This window comes from Macrosteles quadrilineatus, unplaced genomic scaffold (assembly GCF_028750875.1).
Source record: "Macrosteles quadrilineatus isolate MER2022 unplaced genomic scaffold, UCM_ALF_1.0 Scaffold_59__1_contigs__length_746527, whole genome shotgun sequence".
Taxonomy (NCBI): Eukaryota; Metazoa; Arthropoda; class Insecta; order Hemiptera; family Cicadellidae; genus Macrosteles; species Macrosteles quadrilineatus.
Window position 1 is genome coordinate 589,959 of NW_026542652.1, and position 15,387 is coordinate 605,345.

At 39.2% G+C, this 15,387-nt stretch overlaps 1 protein-coding gene across 3 annotated transcripts in view; it reads left to right on the forward strand.

The window, feature by feature from the left end:
* Positions 1-5,586, forward strand: part of LOC128981942 (probable serine/threonine-protein kinase kinX) — a 173,497-nt gene extending 167,911 nt beyond the window's left edge. For 2 of the 3 annotated variants that reach the window (XM_054400939.1, XM_054400940.1), the window contains 4 exons: positions 783-1,183; positions 1,943-2,194; positions 2,800-3,073; positions 3,442-5,586. In XM_054400939.1, coding sequence (XP_054256914.1) covers positions 783-1,183; positions 1,943-2,194; positions 2,800-3,073; positions 3,442-4,659 — 2,145 coding nt within the window. In that variant the 3' untranslated portion in view covers positions 4,660-5,586. The remainder of the gene's footprint in view (positions 1-782; positions 1,184-1,942; positions 2,195-2,799; positions 3,074-3,441) is intronic. The other variant, XM_054400941.1, reaches the window with a different exon arrangement.
* The last annotated feature ends 9,801 nt before the right edge of the window (positions 5,587-15,387 follow it).

Sequence of the window (15,387 nt, forward strand, 5' to 3'; positions counted from 1 at the left end):
ACAGCAACTACTGAAGTATAAAAGTTATTTATTGCACATTCTTGTGAAATGCTTTACAGGCTATAAGTGTTATTGTAAGGCCATAAATACGGTCTGCAAAGTTAATGGGTGAAAGAAAGATTAAACTGCTCTTGTGAGGACAATAGATCTAGGGTAGGTTTTTATGACTCAATAAAATAAAACATCTATGATTAACTACTGTGTTTGTTTCCAGTATCCTTAATTGTATCCTTTGGTTAGTTCTTTTATTACCAACCTAACAGATAAACTTGACTGAGTGTGACCCTTTAATTCTGTTCATTGATTTTTGTTAGATTTTTATAAAATTTTAAGATTAACAGGTCCTAAATTATTCTTGGAATATAAGTTTTTTTTCTTACTAAACATTAACCGAAGTGACATAATACTCGTATTGAAAAATACTTAAACCCTTTTCTGGTTATGTTGAAAATAGAATATTATAAAAGTCTTTTATTAGTAAAATTACTATTTTAGGTAACTAGGTAAAATTCAAAATTCTATTTTTTAACAGCATAATGACTCCGTTTTTCCAAATCTTTTTGCAAATTATCCTGGGTTAATAAGCAAGCTATTTAAGATATTTATCAGCAATTTTTCAAATGTGCTATGAAAAAATAACACTTTGTTCAAATAAAATATATCCTTCATTACCAATAATTCCAAATTTTCTAATGATGGTTTAACAAATTCTCACTCTTTTTTATTGGTTTTAGCCGATTGGTAGATAAAATGAATTTTGATGAATGAATTTCAAATTACAGAAGAAACCTAAGCCGACCCCTGTACAGTCCAACAAAATCCTCAAGACAGCCGCTCCCTCCTTGAAGGCAGGTCGCCCCAGCCTAGAGCCAACCCCTGTCAGCACTCTGCAGGAGGACTCCGCCCTCCCTCTGGAGGCGCTCTTCAACTCTCCGAGCGGAGGCAATCTGATCCGCACCTCCAGGAGGCCTGCCGTCGGGGCTCTGCCCTTCAAGAACAGATACCAAGGTCGGTCCAAGGGGAGGGAGGAGCAGGAGCTGGAAGAGCCTGTGGAGGAAGTGACGCAACAACAACCGAGCTACAAGAAGAACCGCAACCGAGACAGACAACAACAACAACAACAGCAGCAGCAGCAGCAACAACAACAGAGAGCTTACAAGTATGGCTTGGCTGACGTACAAGAGTAAGAGACTTAGTTGTATCTCAAAACGTGATTGCGGAATTTTGAGTAGACATCCAATTTTTACTTGGGCGATTTCACGTAAACAAATTACGTGAAGTTACAAAAAGGACAGTAATATTGAGTGACGAAACATATCCGATGAAGGAAGGAAAATTTCGCTTTCAAAATATGTTAATTTTTCTATTTATGTGTGTTTTTCATATGTCTCACAATACAATTAGAATTTTCGAAGTTAGTGAAACGTTCTTAAAATGTTTAAAGTTACGAAAATACAACAAAACTAGTGATTATTTTGGGTCGTCTACTTCAATATCTACAGTCACAAGTTTGGTAAACATTGAAAAAACTTGCGATCTTTTGTTGCTTGATTCTTTTGTTATTACTTTATAAATACAGTTATGGAAGAAGAAGGATGAAGAGTGCACTAGCGAACAGTGTACCATTTCCGAGAGTGGCATTAAACTGCGGGGAAGTTGTAAAATGATTTCTAAGGATTTAGGAAGGTAAAGATTCCATTGTTGAGGGAGTTGCTAGCCTAGTGGTTAGTGTCTCGGATTTTGGTGAGCGAGGGATTGGCTTGATTCCCGGCATATCCACAACCCTTATGGTTTAACACCGCAATGCACCTCTACATGTAACCCATGCTATAGACTGACGCAGAATTCTCCATAAAATAGTTTCATTTTGATTTTAGCTCACTCTCCTTTCTCCCCTCTCAGTATTGTATCTCCTCCAACATAATCATCTGTTATGTCCCAGGAACAACAGGTTCGCTCGCCCCTCACAGCCAGAGTTGGCCACCGTCTCAGTATACAACGAACCTTCCACGCCCAGCCGCAAGTTCCAGTCGTCCAATAGAAGAAGTGGTTTCAGACCTGCCAAAGGAGACAATTCCGTAGACAAAGAGAAAGACAGAGATTCTCGCCGCAGCTTCAAACCTACCAAATCTTCTCCATCTCAGGACCAGTCTACCAGCCTCTACAAGTTCAAACTCGCCCGACCCACTGGACGGTAATAAACTATGTTACAAATTGACCCTTTTTGATGTAATGTTAATCTTCAAAACCATTTAAAGTAGTGTAAACATGAATAGAATAGTCATTGGTATGAATATGGAGTTAGGGAATTGCCATAATCAGGTATCTTGCCTGAAACCTTTAAAGTTATAAACTGATACTTAACCAAAGGTAACGATAACCAAGATAGATGCGTGTGTTCTCGATGTATATTAAGTGAGGTATTCTCAAACTAGTTTAAAATATGATGATTGTTTGAAAGATCTCACCACACATCTAAGTCACTGAAGAGTTAAGTTTTTATCAGCCATTGAGAGTAGGAAGCCTACAATGGGAGGAGAATTCTACTTTTAGTATCCATACCCTATAGTCCCTGACCTGCTAACCTACATAGCTATTCAGGACATTATCTTGAAATTCTTCATTCAGAATTATTTCGACCAGTTTACAGCATATTATTTTTCATAAGCATACTATAGACGTTTTTTCTAAACTATCCTGTCACAAAACATTTATATTTCTACGTCGACCGTTACATTTTTATACGTCCATTTACAAAATGTGTGGATTTCCGTTAGTAATTTCAATGTTTTTCTCCAGCTGGCAATACAAGACAACCCCCAAGCCCAGGGTGGCCATCAGACGCCAAGACGAGGGAGCGGACAACACCACCGTGGGACAGGAGACCAAACCTGATGACCAGGAACAGCAAGGCAGTGACGTGACAGACAGCAGGGATCTAGACAACAACCTTGTACAACCTACAGAGTCAACGCTGCCTCTGGAGACAATCAAGGTGGAAATATCTACTCCAGCAGAGTTTAGAAACACTTACTACGAGATTGCCACTATCAAGTCTCCCTACACCTTCCAGGTGAGCTGGTGATATTTGTAACATCATAAACCACACTTTGCAATAATTTGTTGATATGTTGTTGGGTTTCGGTTGTAACCAGTTAGTTAAAACATTTGTTAGTTTATTCAGACAAGACAGAGACATGTCAATCTGTATTTAAGTATCCTGAGAATGAAGTGACGATTATTGCATCCATGAACGAATATCAGTTTTTTTACTATGTTCCAAAAGATTCATTTTGCTTGCATGGTTACGAGAATGTAGGTTGTTTGTCGAGGAAAGATGTCAATTTAACTTTCTAGTTATTCTGTTACATTGGCATCTTTGCTTACAGATATCTTCTGGAAATCTATGAGTTAACGTTTAACATTTTTTTTTGTCCGTAGGTTGGCTCCGTTAAGAACACCAGGTACATCACAGTTACCTCAACCATCGAGAAGAGCCTGGTCGAACCAACAGAAGCTCCCGCGATAAACCCTTCAGAGCCACTGACAGAGAACATTCTTGCCAGCACTCAACACATCTACGACAACAAAGAGCCGCCTCTGGACTCGTCTATTGCTACTCTCCCTCCCATCGGGCTGGCCGGTGACGCTGAGACTCCTCCTTTGGAAACGATGACGGAAACATTCAGTACAACCCAGTTGCTTCTGAAGACTCACATCCTTCCCGTGGTATACGGCGGAATGAACACCAGCAGCTACACTCTGGTTCAATCCTACCACATCACGAGGATAGTGACAGCTACGAAAACACTCCCGCCGATGGAAGTGTACCAGTTTGTTCCCAGCAAAACCTTGAACGAGTTCAACACCAGACTAGACGAAGCTGGGTCTGAACTTCATCTAGAGTTGGAGTTCGGAGACAACAACGAACAAGACGACGACGATCATCCCAACGCTGCTAGAGCTTTCCCACCTGATTTGGATCTCGCTAATGTGGGGTCTGATTTCGACCTTTCTGACGTTGACAAGTCAAAATTCCCCGATCACTTGAGGCTGAAGAAAGCACACCACACTACGCCACAACCTCCTGCAGAACCTACGACTCCGGCGCTCTCTCCGGAACAGATCCAACAATTGGCTCTTCTCAGATTCCTCAACCCTAACGCCAACATTCCTAACGTAATCACACAATCTAAACCGGTCATAAAGTTGGAAACTGTTTATGAAAGTCATGTAATTCCTTTGTTCAACGGACAAACCACCATCTTCAGCACGCTTTCAAGGCCGATCGCAACAGTTAGCAAGACGGAATACGAGGTTGTAACGAGTACTTTAGCAATGCCTCAACAACCTCAGCTAAATCCTCTGCTGCCACCTCAGCCTCAACTAAATCCTCTGCTTCCTCAGCAACAGCTTCCTCTGCAGCCTCAGTTTGCTATCAGCTCCACCCCAGTGGTCACTCAAACTGTCGTGACTGAGACAGACAGCAAGATCCTCAAGTTGACTTTTGGTGCCAAAACTGCCTACACGACACTCTTCTCCACGCGGGTAGTTCCAACACAGCTGACTACCTATCTGACAGCGTCTGTTCCTCTTCAGCCGACAGCTTTCCCTGGGTACTTCCCTGCGCCATACAATCCCTTCCAGTACGTCGGTTGAGTTCCAAAGAAGTAGTAAAGACTTTTAATGTTACCTTGAGGTTGCTCATGCGATTATTAGCACAGAACGCCCCGAAACGAATTAGACTCGAGCGTAATTTATGATTGTAAGTTTTAAGTCTAATCTTTCAGTCTCAGAAAGAATATCTTCCAGCATTGATAGCTAACTTCATCATAATAACTTTAATAATCTTTCTGTGAATGACAAAGAGTTAACCCTCGAGTTTTAATATGCGTTTAGGGGTCGAGCTTCACATAGTTCTATACAAATAATCGCAATTGCTCACAAGTGGAAAAAGTGGGTAAAGAACTTAAGTTAAGAGACTGAATCCAATTCCTTTAAATTTGAGTTAATATACCTAAATTTGATCGTCCCTAAAAGTGAATTACCTAATTATTTGGAAAGTGTTCATCCAAGTACTGTAAATTATGTATATATCTTAGATTCTTTTAACACTTCGGTTGTAAGGTACTGAAACTAATATGTTACCATGTGAAGCCGTCAATGATATTTGTGATATTATGATAAACATTTTGGGACTTAATGAGTTGAGAGAAAGAAGAAGAAAGTGAGAAAGTGCAGTGCTCGCCAAACCCAGTATCATCGCCAACCGGTGCTTAGTGTAAGAAGCATCACCTAGGTTTAAGTATCGATAAATTATTGTCATGAGAATCAAAAAACCGTTTAAAAATCTCACTTTGGATTACAATTTAGATAATTAAATGTTGTATAAATAGTTAAACCATTTCACCTAAGGAATCATAGTTACAATAGTAACTCCGCTCAATCCATAATAAATAGTTTAAACGTTTCCTTATTTCATCTTGTATATAACATTCATTAGCGTAGGTTTAATTGTATGTAAGTGTATTATATGTCATTTTTTATAAAAGAAACTAAATACAATAAAAAGTTTAAAACTTGAAACTTGTTTTTTCCCTCGCAACACTTTCTATGACCAATAAACATTTTACTAATGTATATTCTGTTGAGTATTCCACTTGTCATTTTTCGTTTGATACTCGTTTGAATTCTGTTTGAGTAAACTCTTAAACCTAACAAGAGAGATTGCAATCGCATAAATCTCCGAGCAGAGTTAAATCACTTAGACACGTTCATGTCGATGGAAGATGCAGTGTTACTTTAGATAACAATTTCTACAAATCAAGACGAGATTTATTTTGGTTTGGTTGAATTCTGTGAACTATTCTCACAGCATAATCATATGCGTTTATTTAAAATAATCGTTAGATCTGCTACAAGTATGAAGTTAAAGTTTTTGTAACATGTTATCAAGGTGTTTTATTAAAGCAACTTAAACGAATTTATTGTTAATAAGACTTAACATAGGGTTCCACAAGCTGAAAGAGTATGTTTTGTAAAAGTACGAATTGACGAGTAATATCTTCTTAATGTAAAAAACACTTATATTTTCAACAGAAGACTGTGTTTTGCTAAGAAATGTATGCAATGATGTTTTAGGTGAGATTCCAGTATTAAATAGACTAAGGTCTTATAAACGTTAAGATTGACAGTACAACACTTATTGCTTTCCTTGTGTGTGCATCGTTAATCTTACGTTGGTTTGAGTTTGTTAGAAAAACGTATTCAAAATTAATCACACAATCAGACAACAATGGTAAACAAACCAAAACACAAACAAACGCTGTGAAAACCCCAAGGAGTTATATTTTGAGTATTTATTTGAAGCAATAACAATATAGACGATTTATAAAATGTAGAATGGGAAGATATCTTAGGAAGAGTTCCAATAAAAGCAGTTATCAACCTAACTACCCCCTTGAGGGCGCTTAGAAAACCGAGCCTGGAAATTCGCCTCGAATTGTGAGGGGTTCTCAGGGGTTCTTACAATTTGTAATAACATTCTCAAAAAGCTAATGATTTTTTTTGCGTACCCATCCCTAACATAACTACTAAGTCCACTCATGACATCAACTTTGATGTAAATTAGCTAGTAGATAGTAAAAGAGGTTAAACTTTATCAGCAATTTGACATACTTTCTTCCATTAGCTTGTCTTCCAAAACCCTTATGGTAAGGGTTGGGAGTAACAATTATATTTATAGGAAAAATCATAAAAATTCTAATAACCTTTGAACCAAAAATTGGGTATTGTATAGAGCTCTTGAGAGACTTAAACCCACTGACAACTCTGGTATTGTTAAATAGTTTGGTTTTAGGTAAATTTAGACCATTGACCACTGAACTCTGAGCTGTATCATTTAGTGAAGCAGTGAATTAAAAGAATAAACTGTGATTTCTACAAATCAGTACTCTTTCGTCTTTCTCCGAAAGACCGACTCACCTTTCTATGGTTTTGTTGTCCGTTGTTGGCATGGTACTGGCATCAAGAAGTTTAAGAAAGATCAACTGTTAAAAGGACTATGGCTTAAATTGTAACCAAAATCTTTCGACACGTTATGTAAAAGTCAAATTTGTCCACTATTTTATGGGTTGTTAGGCATTACCCCAATTAAATATCCAAATTTTGAAAAATTAAAATAAACCCTTTGAATTTACACAAACAGACAATCACTTAAAAACCAATTTTGGGGGCTAAGGTGGACCTAAAACGAATATTTCCACCAATAACTCAATCTCGTACATTTTACGAAAAGAATACTTTCTCATACTTGTATGGGGGGGGGGGAGTAAAAATTATGTACCTATACAATTAATTTCTCATTGAACTCCCAAACTTTGCACCTACCCTGTGACGTAGTAACTTTAGATAGGTCATCACCAGCAATGAATTACCCCACACCATGGACTCCTGACATTTAACAACCGTCTTTGAGATTGATTATATCTTGACATTTAATATCTAATAGTGTTGGGTCGAACTTATAAATACCCGTGTTCACGGTCACTATCATTGTATGAATATTACTTCCTTTAAGTCCATAAACTGATTTGATGATTTTTTCGTAATATAAAAAAATATTAAATTATAAGTACCGAAGTGTTCCTTTTTTGAACCTGTATTTACAAAGTCTCACAATTCTAACAAAAAATCGTCTATATAAGGCCTTGGCCTAAAACTTTTTTCAATGTAATAAATAATATCAAATTAATGTACATTTATTTATTATACTTATTAATAAACGTTGGATAGGTTTGGTCTGAGGATGGGAAAATGTATGTTTTTACTTTAAAATTTAAATATGGAATATGAATGTAGACAAATCAACTACTCATAGACTTAATTTACACTTTGGGTGCCATTTTTCAGCTGGGAACTGTTTTACAAACAGATTATATGAAAAGGGTTTGGAATTTTCACAAGCATAAGACCTTTGGTAATTGTTGGGATGCACTTAAGACCTTTGGCACCGAACCTGAGCTCTACTACTAACCTAGCTTGCTCCCCAAATCACATTAAAATCATAGCCTTAGCCTAATAAGGCGAATGACGTTTTTATTTGACGTCATCACCGATCACACTCTTGATATTCGTCGCACATCGAGGAAGCAGTCAGATTACAGTGCGAGAGATGTAATTGAGAATTTCTCCTGGAACTTTCACTATTGGTGGAGGAGTTTGCCATAGCCTGAGACAATAATTCTAGTGATTTTAACTCCCCTTGGTCCTGTGCTATAATGTTATTCGAGACACTTTCAGTTTTGAAATAGCTGAGGGTATTTTAAATCCACCTAGATTCCATTTTGCATTGGCCTATCAGAGTTAGATAATAGCAAGACCAGAGAATTGGCTGTTTACTCACAAAAGTGTCTAAAACATCACTGGCGTATATCAAACACAAAAATGTTACGCTACACATAAATGTATGATTTAATGTTTGACCCAAAGCGTTTTCCTACTAATAATGATTAAATTTAAATGTACAAAGATTTCTTAAAATATGTTGCATTAGGTTTGATTACTGGTCATGAATTTAAAATCCTAAAAATTCACAACTATTTGCTCCGTGAAAACCCCAAATGAATGTATATATTCGCTAAAGTTTCGTTTTAAAACTCGTAGTTGTCAAACTGAGCTAGGATTCATAAACATTCAGTTTATACTTACAAATCAACATTAACTGCACTTAATGTACAGGGTGTCTCAAAAGTAAGTACGAATATCTTAGGAATATGTGTAGTGGGTGAAAAAAAACAATACATTTTGGAAAATATGTATTATTAATTTGACTGTATCAAACCGATCCTAAATTTTGGCACTTATTTACAAAACACCTTATGCATTTGGTAAATCATTAAAATTGTGTAATACATTCTTCCGCGCTAAATTACGTTTTAAACCGTCCACAATCACATACAAAGCAGTGATCAAGTGTTCAGTTGGCCATACAACACTAGCTCTCTACGTGAGAAGGCGAGGCCACCCTAATTCACAGTTAATGACCCTTTAAACAGTTAGTGATCAGTGTAAGCTACTGGTCAGGCTAAAGGACCTCTTAGTGGATATACTAACGTTGATTTTGTGACAAAATATTACTATCTGCTGGTAACAAAATTACTTATCATTCAGAAACATTAGTCTAATTTATCTGATTTTAATTGGCCATAAGAAATGCAATGTTTAATTCTAAGTGCCTTTCTATGAAACTAAATGTTCAAGAGCTTAATAGCTCCTTTTATAAAGGAACTAATGGAAAGTACTCTCATACTCAACTGTGTGATTAGTCAAGTCCTGATTCGCTTAAGCAGTTAAACGTTGCATCCCTTTTAAAAATTATAAAAATGCCGTCAACTTAAAAATTTTAATTTTTATCTAGGCCTACACATGGAACAAACAATATCTCAACTATTTGATACAAAAATAATTGAAAATAAAGTCTATAAATGGAGCAACATAAATATTAAACTTTTTCATGTGTATACTATACGTAATGTTGTTTGCAAATCATTCAGTAAACAGTTTTAATTAAGTTTAATGTAAAACAAAATGACTGTCGTTGATTGATTATTATGAATCCAAAATTTTGACAAGAGGTTCCAGACTATATTTATATCACAGAGTTGTGTCTGTATGAGTTAAATTTAAATGTATTACCTGCAATTTATTTATGATATAATTAACAAAACAGCAAACTAACTACATCACTATTGCTGTATAATCCATACAAAATTAACGTGCACTAAAATTATAACTAAAACCATTTTCGTTTCTGCGATCCTACAATGAATAAAGAGGCAATCGTAGGATAGCATGTTTGGAGAACTACTTCAATGGTAACTGCATTGACAATCTTTCAGTTGCATTTGCTATGGCCCAAATATGACATTAGATTCCTTATTTCTACCACAGTTTCCACAAACGACCAAATTAATTAATTCAGGTGTAGCAAAGAGTGCTATGCCTATTGTATTTTATACTTTGTATACTCTACTTAAGCTCTATCTCTTGTATAGTTTGTCTGATGTTTGTATTTATGATATGTTTGCGACGGTTGTCTTCATGATTTAAAATACCAAAGATTCCTTTGAAACCATCCAGACAATGAATAAAGACATTATTCTCCGGGTAAAAAATGGATCTAAAATTGATTGAAGACCACTCCAAATACAGTGCTTTTAAAATCTTCCTTAACTAGAACCTCCATCAAAAGAATATTAAATCTCTTATTAGTAGTAAATTGAAGGAGGGATTTACCGTCTGAACAAATTTTGTATACATAAACGTAATTCATATTCCAATGATCCAGGACAGCTGAGTCCAGTTTCAAAACATCAAAAAGCATCTGACGTTGTACAAGCTGTCCACCACTTTCAAATAAAAATACTAAGATAAAACACAGTACTTCTGTTAACAGTTCTTATTTGTAAAGTAACATAAATATTTCAGCAAAACAAAAATTGTGTATGAAATACACTGTTTTTTTTTTTTTTTTTTTTTTTTTAGGGAGAGGAGGGAAAATGCTTTTACGCACACAGGTAGCCAGCCTGTAGTGTGAGACTCCTGAATCTATCGCAGACTACTCACTAAAAACCCCCTCTACTCTGTTGGACACAGACCTGGAATTGTTTGTCACATTACTTCAAGTCAGGCCAACATGTTACCTAAGCCCTCAGGGCTCTCACCGTTTATGGCATTTGGATACTTTATGACCTACACCGCATCCCGGTCAAGGTCGAGCTTCTTGGCGCGGAGAATACCCTGGATGTAATGTGACACACAGGTCCAATTGTCCTCACCCTCCGTCATCATCGGTATGACCGTGTCCACCGACAGCAGTCCTACTAACTGTTGAGCCTCCAGGCGGGGCCTTTCCCAACGCTGGCAGTGGAAAAAGGTATGTTCCACGTCATCGGGAATGCCTGGGCAGTATATGCAATCGGGTGACACGGCTTTGCCCATCCTGAACAGGTACGACCGGAAAAAGCCGTGTCCCGTCAGAAATTGGGTGAGGTAGAAGTCCACCTCTCCGCACCGCCGATCAACCCAAGGTCGGACTTGCTTTATCAGTCGCCTGGTCCAGCGTCCCCGAGTCTCCTGTTCCCAGCTCTCCTGCCACAGCTGGTAGGTGCGGGTGCGTTCCTCTGTTCGTGCCTGGTCCTCCCCACGGCGCTGATAAATTGCTTTTCTCTCCGCCGCCAAAAGTTTGACGGGGATGACTCCAGCAACCACCAGGCAGCAGAACCTGGCTGGAGTTCTGGCTTCGGTCGGGTCCCTTGCAGTTTCGGGAGGAATGGCCGAAACAGAGGCATTTAAAACACCTCTTCACTTCCACTCTCCGTCTGAGCCTGCAGTTGACCCAGCCGACTCTCAGATGCTGGAGTCCCAGCAACTTCGTGGCATGTGCGTCTTCCATTTCGGCGACCGCCATCCGCTGCTGACTCCTGTTCAGTTTTGTGAGCCACACCTTAAGGAAAGCCGTTTGCCCGCCAAGCTCGGGGACAGCTTTCTTCAGGGCCTCAACAACATCAACCTCCGTCGACACACAATCAATGTCTCGAACCTCGACTGATGTCTTTGGTTCAAGAGCACGGACGGTGCCCTGGCCTTCAACAGCTGCCTTCAGTTCGGCAGTAAAGGCTGCTTTGTCTTTCGACTTACCCAGTTCAAGGAGAACGTCCCCGTCCCGGGTTCGTCTAATTGACCGTACAACCGTATCGGTCTGCTCTGGCTTAGCCTTGGCCTTAATTGCACCCAAGACCTCGGCGAAAGATCTCCCCCCTGAGGGCTTGACCAAGATTGCCTCCGTCCTGGGCTTTTTTGGCCGGGACTTTTTCGGAGCAGAGACCGAGCCGGACCCAGTTTGGGCCACGCCGGTCGGCTGTGCCTTCACTGCCACATTCTTTATAGAGGCGACCTCCGCCCGCCTCAACTGCCTCTTCTCCTTTCGGGAACGACGTTTTTCCCACGCAGCCCCAGGTGTCTCTACGACTGACCCCTTTCGGGAGCTTCCCTGAAGGGGGGTCGTAGGTAGCTGTGGTTGTTGGCTCTTTGCAGGAGCTGCAGCTATGTCCGAAAAGGATCTGGGCACAGCAGACAATAGGTCAGTCTGAGTCGCCTTGGCCTTTACCGTGGTCCTTTTGGTTTGGACGCCTTCTTCTCTTTTTTGAGGACTGTCCGATGTGGGAGGCCTTTTACGTTTCTTAGAAGGCAGTGTTCTTTCGTCAGACAGAGACACAACCTTCTCGGCAATCTTCTCCATGGCTGCCTTACTCACCACCCGGCAGGCAAAAACGAAGCCAAGGTCATCCTCCAGTTTGGCCATGCCGTTTTTGACCACTTGATTTACGGCTTTCTGGGTCCGGAAGGTGTCCAGCATAGCCTTGATCGTTGCTTCCATGTCTTGGAGCCGGGTTTCAATGTCACTCTCTGCGTCAAGATATTCCTGACGCAGAAGCACCATCTCAGATTCTTCCGACCTCAGCGGTGCTTTGAATGGCTCCTTCGGCATCCTTACAGCAGAACTGGCAGAGTGGGGGAGAGTTGCTGGCAACAGAAGCTCGACACCTACATCTCCAACGTTTTCCGCACCGTTCCCAGCTCCACTTGCCGAAGGAGCTCCTAAATGGGGGAACCCCTTAGTGCATTTGAAGGTGGCAGGTGGGGGAGATGTCCTCACGTTTTTCGGTGGTGGCGACCGCTGCACCTTGGAGCTACGGACAAAAGCGTTCCGCTCCACTTCCAACGTCTTTTCTGGCTCATTTGAGCTCTTAATCAAAAATGTGTTATGAGGGGTTTTATTTAAAGCCATCGTGTTTATTCCAGCGCATCGTGCGGCAAGGAGCGGCCCGGAATCAGTCAGGAACGGGTATACCCTCGGGGACAAAAACCCCTACCCCAGTTCCCCGGGGCCTGACCTCCGTTTGCCCAGCACTGGATACCTGACGTGCCGGGGGTCGCCCGTCGCAATGCAGAGCCCGACCTCTACATCCATGCCGCACTCCCTGACCAAGGACCGAAGTGGCTGGCTTCTCACGACCCACTAAGAATACCCATCGGCAGTGCAGAGCACACATCAACCCCTGCAACACAACAGGGGCACTCCCAGGGACTCCCAGTGAGTTCGTCGGTCACCCTTTTAGTCGCCTCTTACGACAAGCCCGAGAAGGCTGCGGTGCTATTCTAACCCGGTACCGCACGGGAAATGAAATACACTGTATTCCCACCTAAGCTTATAATACAAATACCTTTCCCTTTACGACAGAAGAAGGTGAGGATAGTTTGTAGTGAAATAGAAGAACACACTGTAATCCCCTTTTTTGGCTCATTCTTACAGTACCATATTTATATGTTTTGGAAAGTCTGTTGTATGAAAAATAAAACATTTCTCACTTTAAAAAGATATCTGATGTGTACAACTATTGTACTAGATCTAAAGATAATCTGAATACACTAAGAAATACGTGTTCAGCCCCTCTAAACTGATTGGAATACCACTTAAGGTGTTAAAATGTACAATTTATTGCCTGCCTCCATCAGAACTTGTGTGTTTAAAATTAAAACATGTCTTAAGAACTACTCTAACTCAATACAAGAAGAGTAAATTCGTTTAGAGTTTTAGTTTTTTATATGCCAGACCCATTTTTTAAACTAGTTTTTTTACAATTGTTCTATGAATAAGGTTGAAAATAAGGAAATATTATGAAATACAACAAGAAACGTTAAGTCATAAAAAAATAGCAGCATAGCAATCTCAACAACAATTATTTTTAAACGAATCACTTAACATAAATCGAAACGGCTGATCCTAAATTGAGGGTCTACAAATTGTGTCGGTGTTGTCGAGCAAGTTCAATGCCAAATTATTTGGATGAGGTTCCAATATGGAAACATATTTCTCACTCAACTTCATGATTACATACCTGTCTGTAGGTACCATAAGGTTCTAATGCAGTGTTCTGTTAGTGACTTACCAAGGTGCGAAATCTTTATTTTTTTTCTTGACGGTTGTCATCGCATTTATAGTTTTAACGACAAATAATTCATTTTGTCCAGACTTTAATACAATTATTCTTCCGCCAATCATAAAAATACCTGCAATCGTTAGTGCACACCTTTTAGAATAACATTTTGCAACTAATTCTACTTCCCCAACATAACAAAGGCCTTCCTCTAGGCCCTTGGAGAAGTTATTTCACATGTATCAGTTACTCTAGGTTGAAGCTGTGATTGATCCCCTGTTCTTATCCAGAGGTCGTGGTGATTAATGATGATGATTGTGCGTGTATGTGTGTGTGTGTGTGTGTGTGTGTGTGTGTGTGTGTGTGTGTGTGTGTGTGTGCGTGTGTTCGCCACTGCGGTAGGCCTCTGCGCTGACAGGTCCAAGGCATTCACTCATTGTCTTACGTGTCGACCGTTCTCTTTTATGTTTATTAATTGATTCGCAGTTTTAACTATTTCACAAGTCATCCGGATGATAATGAACTATCAAGTAATTAATTAACCAATGACTTTGACTTTGCTGTTTTGGAATATAGTTCCTTTGAAATTAGCTGATTCAAGTCAATTTTTTTTGTAAGCATTTTAATAATTAAAAAATCATGTGTGTAGCCCCTGAGCTGTTGGACACAATGTACCACTAAATTACTAATGTATTCCTGTCACAGCTCAACAAATTTGGTCACATTAGGACTTGTTTCGGTGTTAACACACAATAGTCAGCTTCAGGTATCAGTTGTAAACATAGTCAAAAGGTTAAACACACAGAACGAACAAAATTACGAAAAAAAAATTACAAAAATACAATGAAACATTTGAAAACAGGCCTCTTATAAGAAAGTGGCCGACTGTACGGATAGCATGGGGCAGAGTAATAAGGTCTGCAAATACCTATTTAAAACAATCACACGATTCTGGCATGATTTTTTTCATAGTTTTGGGAAAAAACAACACACATTGCCCCATTAACAGGTCAACATAGTTATAAATCTTAAGTTACTTAATCATTAATAGCACAAGGTTTAGTGTTTCATGTGCTATTAAGTCTTACTCAACATTATGTTTTATGCTTTGAAACGATTCACTATTAATAGTCAAAGGTTCTAGGTTAGGATCCAAATGTATCGATTTCCATCATATGTAAAACAAAACAACCAAAATTTAGCAAAGTTTTGTACACAAGCTTTAGACAAACCTTTATTCATTGTGACCCTTGGGTGAAATACATTGACAAACAAAATAAATACCTTATCCAAGCACAGTTTTTGGCATGACGACTAGTTTCGTTCCAATATTATATTTGGATATAATGTTTGGAAATATTATGATTCATAGTCATAGACAAGTTAC